The sequence below is a fragment of the Camellia sinensis genome, unplaced genomic scaffold (genome assembly GCF_055761805.1).
Source record: "Camellia sinensis isolate YWXY unplaced genomic scaffold, ASM5576180v1 Unanchor1, whole genome shotgun sequence".
In the NCBI taxonomy this organism is placed as follows: Eukaryota; Viridiplantae; Streptophyta; class Magnoliopsida; order Ericales; family Theaceae; genus Camellia; species Camellia sinensis.
Genome location: NW_028128987.1, coordinates 45158097 through 45165319, shown reverse-complemented (window position 1 = coordinate 45165319; position 7223 = coordinate 45158097). Strand labels below are relative to the sequence as shown.

The 7223-nt window shown below is 47.9% G+C and overlaps 1 protein-coding gene across 1 annotated transcript; it reads left to right on the top strand.

The window, feature by feature from the left end:
* Window positions 1–202: 202 nt before the first annotated feature.
* LOC145814173 (uncharacterized) lies at window positions 203–5535 on the top strand. The gene is made up of 6 exons (XM_082910699.1): window positions 203–210; window positions 1060–1189; window positions 2951–3064; window positions 3990–4577; window positions 4660–4758; window positions 4967–5535. Exons 1-6 carry the CDS (start codon window positions 203–205, stop codon window positions 5396–5398), a joined length of 1371 nt encoding a protein of 456 aa, XP_082766825.1. The 3' UTR covers window positions 5399–5535.
* Window positions 5536–7223: the final 1688 nt, after the last annotated feature.

The following is a 7223-nucleotide window of genomic DNA, read 5'->3' as shown; positions in this document are numbered from 1 at the left end:
TCAATTGAACCGTACATACAATATCGTGCCTGCAAAAGAGAGAAATTGCAACAAGTACAATATGCTAACAACAAATATTTAACGCGATTCCGAAAGTTTGACGCACGCAGTGTCGGTAAGTGTATGTACCGCAATGCAAGAATGGAAAATGCGTGACAACGCATGCTCAAACACAGAGGTATACAAATATCAAGAGATATACATGACAATGTGAGTATGCCCATGAGAATGCAAGATATGTGCATGATAGTACAAAATGAACATGAATCAGGGTGTTCATTCGTCGTGAAACAACGAGTACGGAAATGCGTGTTTCGGCGAAGGTAACTCAATCGCGGCCCCCGATCTGCTTCTTTGAAAGGTTACAACTCATTCAAAAAGGATACACTTTGATTTCGATGAATGATGATGACACACATGTCAGAACTTGAAACCGAAGTCCCGACGGAGCAATTTCGCGACCGGAAGTGTACTTTTCTTGAACTTTTTCAGGTCCCGGGAACTCCGATCTTCCTCAAAATTTGCAGAGAGCTAGGTGAGCATGTGGAGAGCATGGCCGGCCATTTATCTTCCCAAGGGGGGGTGTCCAACCGGTTTCCACAAAAGCTAATGGCTGGCCAGCCATTTCTGCAAAAAGCAGATGGCTGGCCAGATAGAAAAAGGGGCCGGCCGGCCATGCCCTTTTTCCGGGGGCATTTTGGTCTTTTTGCCTCCTTTTTGATGCTCTTTCAATCCAAGGCTTGAGGCCTATAAATGGCAGCCGAACCTCACTTCATTTCTTGCCTCTTTCAACACTTTCCTCTCCAGATCTGAGTTTCACGCGCGTTTTCCAACGCCCCGCGCAAATTGTTTTCGTAAAAACATTCAGTTTTAAGCCCTTTTGGAGCGATTAAATTCCGGCTTCGGAGCTTCTTTTTCACCACTTGAGGTAAGTTTATCCCAATGTTTGGAATATTTTCTCGGGGGTTGACTTTTGTTGACTTTTTATTTCCCGAGAGTTGACTTTTGTTGACTTTTTCCATTTTGCTCATTTTGCTCATTTTTGCTCCTCTTTTGCAGATTCTTGAACATGGCGGGCAATTCTTCCCACGGTGGAGGCTTTCCAGGTGCCGGTGATGACTTCGATCCTATGACCCTACCCCCGAGGACCCGACCTTTCATTCCCAGGAGGTATCGTCCACCAGTACACGTTCTTCCACGTGCTGTCTTTCGCCACTTCACCAGCTTTGATGAGCGAGCACCTGGGGATCTGCTTCTCAGAGAGCCGGAGCAGCATCTCTCTCACGAGGCCCGAGAGGTATTTACCTCATCTTCTGTATTTTACATTTCGCACCCTTGCCATGCTTAAACATTTAGCTTGTGACATAGTACTTTCCTTACATCTTGAACATTGTAGTTCCCACACTTGAATTTCTGAACACTCGGTTCATTAATTAATTGCGAACACACAGCTCACATTAGAATACACGGTTCAAACACTGATTTGTTGAACACACAGCCCGAATTCGAAAGTGAACACACAGCCCACACTTTAAATTTTCTGAACATGCAGCCCAGATAGATAGTGAACACGCAGCCCACAATAGTTGAAATTTGAACACGCAGCCCAAATTTCAAAATTTCTGAACACGCAGCCCAGGTAGATAGTGAACATGCAGCCCACGATTTAACTGAAAATTGAACACGCAGCCCAAATTTCAAATTTTCTGAACACGCAGCCCAGATAGATAGTGAACACGCAGCCCACAATTAAACTGAAAGTTGAACACGCAGCCCAAAATTCAAATTCTCTGAACACGCAGCCCAGATAGATAGTGAACACGCAGCCCACAATTAAACTGAAAGTTGAACACGCAGCCCAAAATTCAAATTCTCTGAACACGCAGCCCAGATAGATAGTGAACACGCAGCCCACAATTAAACTGAAAGTTGAACACGCAGCCCAAAATTCAAATTTTCTGAACACGCAGCCCAGATAGATAGTGAACACGCAGCCCACAATTAAACTGAAAGTTGAACACGCAGCCCAAAATTCAAATTCTCTGAACACGCAGCCCAGATAGATAGTGAACACGCAGCCCACAATTAAAACTGAAAGTTGAACACGCAGCCCAAAATTCAAATTTTCTGAACACGCAGCCCAGATAGATAGTGAACACGCAGCCCACAATTAAACTGAAAGTTGAACACGCAGCCCAAAATTCAAATTCTCTGAACACGCAGCCCAGATAGATAGTGAACACGCAGCCCACAATTAAACTGAAAGTTGAACACGCAGCCCAAAATTCAAATTTTCTGAACACGCAGCCCAGATAGATAGTGAACACGCAGCCCACAATTAAACTGAAAGTTGAACACGCAGCCCAAAATTCAAATTCTCTGAACACGCAGCCCAGGTAGATAGTGAACACGCAGCCCACAATTAAACTGAAAGTTGAACACGCAGCCCAAAATTCAAATTCTCTGAACACGCAGCCCAGGTAGATAGTGAACACGCAGCCCACAATTAAACTGAAAGTTGAACACATAGCCCAAAATTCAAATTTTCTGAACACGCAGCCCAGATAGATAGTGAACACGCAGCCCACAATTAAACTGAAAGTTGAACACGCAGCCCAAAATTCAAATTTTCTGAACACGCAGCCCAGATAGATAGTGAACACGCAGCCCACAATTAAACTGAAAGTTGAACACGCAGCCCAAAATTCAAATTTTCTGAACACGCAGCCCAGATAGATAGTGAACACGCAGCCCACAATTAAACTGAAAGTTGAACACGCAGCCCAGATAGATAGATTTTGCATGTAGCTTATTTCACTTCATCGGCACACAGCCCATTTCATCTCATTGGCACACAGCCCATTCATTTCATTGGCGCACAGCCCATTTATTTCATTGGCACACAGCCCATTTATTTCATTCTTGACACATGTATTCATTCTGACTGCAGGCTTGCTCCCGTAGTGTGCGAGGGTATGGCTCCACCATGGCACGGGATTGGTATGCTGAGCTGCCGGAGAGCGTTCGGGATTTGATAGATGCGGCAGGGTTCGGGCCCTTTTGCGTCGGTTTGTCACGCTGTCCTGCCAGGAGGACATTGATGGCAGCTTTGGTAGAGAGATGGTGGGACACCACCAATTCCTTTCATTTCTCTGCTACCGGGGACATGACCATGACCCCTTTTGACTTTGCTGTATTGACCGGCCTTGATGTCGGAGGTTGGCCCATCCCCTATGATGAGGATATGGGCGAGTGGGAGGCGGCCTGGATGTATCTACTGGGGGCTCGCCCACCCGTTGACAGGGTCTCTGGGAGAGTCCGATATACTTGGTTCTCCTCCCATTTCCGGCGGGTTGAGATGGTGCCCGAGACTCCCGAGGAGACAGAGCAGTATGCCCGTGGTTTCCTTATGTTCCTCTTCGGGACTACCCTGTTCGCCGACAGAGGGAACACCATTGGGCTATACCTGTTGAGCGCTCTAGTCGACCTATCACAGGTCCATCGATATGACTGGGGCGGCGCTGGCCTGGCTACCCTTTATTTTTATATGAGCGCGACCTCCTGCGGGCGGGGCGACTTACTTGGCGGCTACTGGAGAGCCTGGGAGGTACTTTCTGTCCCCTTGATTTACATTTCTGTTCTTCATTACTTGTACATTGCACACACAGCGCACTTTTACAGTCTGTATTTTGCCCTCAGCATTCTGTATTTACATTCTGTACTGTTTTTCTCAGCTATGGGTGTATGTATACTTCCCATCATTAGCCCCAGAGCTAGAGGTGGTAGGGATTCCCGCGATCCCATATTCATTGATATTCGAGGGACCGCACCGGTCGAGACCTCGAGAGACCCTCCTTCGCTTGCGGCAGTACTTCGACACCGTGCGACATTCAGAGGTACCTCAGAACTTTCAGTTCTTTTCATTTTCATCTTTGATTTGCTCTGTATATTCTCGATTTCTGATTGGTTTATGCATTTGTCATCCGCAGATTACATGGCAGCCCTGGGTGTCTCTAGATGACGGTCTCCGACTTCAGTACACCGGAGCATCGGACATCTCCCAATATAGGGTCCTGCTCGAAGGGCCGGTTGGCAGGGTGTGGTTCCTGGGGGAGCGCTTTCTGCGCCAGGTATGGGGGTATCTTTCTCAGGATATTCCCGCAGTACCTCCAGCCAGTATGCGGACTGCTGACAGGCTCTCTTTCTCAGAGGTAGTCGGCGCCATGCTGGGCAGTGATGCTTTACTACTTGTTGAGGAGGGGGACTACGCCACTTACCGTCATATATATTTGATGCCTCCATTGACAGAAGCTCGTATCCTGATGATGAGACCTGCCGGCATGTCATCCTCGGGCCAGGCTCAGGCTGCAGGTGCCCCTTCTAGTAGCAGGGCTGGCACATCTAGGGGTGGGAGTAGACCGGTTCCTCCGACTCCGTCGATTCATCCTCATCTCGGATGGCCAGATATGCCTACTGAGTTGATGGCGTGGCAGTATGGGGCTAGCTCTCCGATTCCGATTCCACTAGAGCCTCCGATGCCCAATGATCGATACGCCATTAATCCGGACTCACCGCCGGTATGCTCCACTTTTGTCATTCATCATTTTAGATGTTTAGACACTCATTTGTTCACTGATGATTATGAACTCATTTTTGCAGCCATCGCGAGGGTACATAGAGGAGGTGGTTGGGCTGGTAGCCACACTCGAGGGCATGGTCCTGCGCAGGGAGGCACAGTTGTCCGTCGCAGGCATTCAGGTACCCTTCAGTTTTCTGGCATTTATCATACTTCTGATGACATGCTGATTTCTACTGCATCGATAGACTACTTGTGTAGAGCACATCTGACACACACCCCACTTGTACACTGTATTTACATGCGCCCACTTTATGTAGCTTTAGCTTGTATCTGCATCTGATGTACATATTTGGACTGATGTATTTGAATTGAACTCTTTGTTTTCAGATGCCTTCATGGTCCGGTCAGCCACAGACCAGGCCACCTGGGCCTCATTGGGGAGCTGGGCCATCTGGGCCTTATCAGGGAGCTGGGCCATCCGGGCCTTATCAGGGGGAGGGGTCATCTCGGCCTTCCCGAGGAGCCGGGCCATCTAGGCCTTTTCGAGGAGCTCGAGGAGGGCCCGTCCGCAGACGCAGGGCCCACGTCGTGGAGGTGGAGCCTGATGAGGAGGAGGAGGATGCTGAGGATGAGGAGGAGGCCACCGATCGTCAGTTCGAGACATCTGCTGAGGAGGGGGGCTCCGGTTTTGGCTCGGGGAACAGAGGCGAGGCTGAGGGGAATCCTGAGGATAACAGCTCCGACTCAGATGATGGTGCAGAGATTGTCCCGCAGAAGAGGACGAGGCATGCTTCTCGTTCCCGTTCCCGAGGACTTTGATATTGCTATTTCCTGCTTTATTTTTCTTTTGCTAGTAGTTTGTAGCACTTTGCACATTATTAGGCAGTTTTATTTTTTTGTAAAACTTGTACCTTTGTTCGTTGTAAAGCATGATGAAATGAAATAGCTTTTGAAAAGGTGTTTGTATTTTAAACTTCTAGCATCATATCGCATCAATTTATTTCGTATGAGAATGAAATTGAATGGTAATGCGCATTGTGTAATCACCAAGGCAGGTAGTGAACCGACGCAACAAACTAAACAACTCAACTTACTAAGATATAACAGGACCTTAGAAAGTTTTACAACTCGATAAGCAAAATGCAACACTGCAAATAAAACAAGACTGTAACAAAGATTGCTTAAACAGAGAGCAATGACTCAAAAACACAAAACACGTCCGCTCGACAAACAACTCGATAAGCAAAACAACAACTCAATAAACAAAACTCAACAACTAAAAAGTGTACTTCTGACGATCGGAATGCATCCGAAACGGAGGGAGATGAGGGCCTTTGACTCTCCCGTTGCATGGAAATGCTTGGAACTTTCCCTCGAAGAGTAAAACAGGGCCGAGGAGATACACTGCAGCATTGCCAGCCATCCCCGGAAGTCGGCCGGCCATTTTTTGTGGAGAGAGACAGCTGGCCAGCCATTTTGTAAAAAGTAAATGGCTGGCCGGCCAGAAAAGGTAGCTGGCCGGCCACTCAGTTCTGCAGCCGCCAGATTTTTGACATGTGTTCCCGTGAATAGTGTTTTTCCTTCTATAAAAGCCTCAACTTCGGGAACATTCATTTCATCTTAGTTTTAGACAAAGATGGAGGCGTTTCTTGTAGAAAATGTTACATCTTGGATTTCTTCTTTAGATGGCTCGGAAAAGCTGAATTTCCAGGGTTTCGGTTTGAATGCGCTATTCACGCTGAGCCGTACTCCGCTACAGCTTCCTTTTCTCCATGCCGCGGCAAGGTTCTGGAATCCAGTGACGCATGTTTTTAGATTTGGCGGCCAAGAGATGTGTCCCACTTTCGAAGATTTTCAGGTTTTGATGGAGTCTGAGTGCTCTGAAATGATCTTGCCTCAGCTCCGTTTTGGTCACGCCCAGGCTTTAGGGCGGATGTGTGGGCTCACGGCGCATGACGCTCGATCTCTGATTTGCAGTGGGGAACTGGACATCCTCGGCTTGATCCATCGTTTTTCCGACGCCGGTGACCGCAGCAACCATTATTGGCAGGGCTTCCGGCAACACGCTCTCTGCTTATGTTTGTTGTCTCACTTTCTGCTTTCCTCGGGCTTCGGCGGGGCTAGCATTCGCCTGATTGAAGTCGCCCAAGGTTTGAGAGAAGGAAAGAGCTGTATTGCCATGACCTTGGCCGAGACATTGATGGGTTTAGATGCTTTCCATCGCCGGGAGGCGACTAGGCTCGCTGGGAGTCCACTGCTACTGCAGGTAATGTTTCCCACCCTACCTTACACATATATTTGCTCACGTCACTCGACCCTCAGGCTCAGTTTTTCTCACAAAACCCTTGTCTTACTTTTCTCTCATCGTACATCTCTCTATTCTTTAATCTCTCATTTTCCATTCCTCCCCTAGGTATGGTTAATGGACAAGTTGCAGGTTGTGGACTCTTGTCCAGCTTATTCAGCTCGAGGCTACTTCTTTCGGCAACGCCTAGTCAATGCTCTTGACGAAAGGTGGTGGTTCGATTGGATGTGCAATTTGTCCGCAGACGGCATTGCTTGGCGTTGTCCTTGGCTCAACCTCCCAGCAATGAGCTATAGTATGTCCCGGCAGATTGGGATCCAACTGATTGGTCTAACCCAC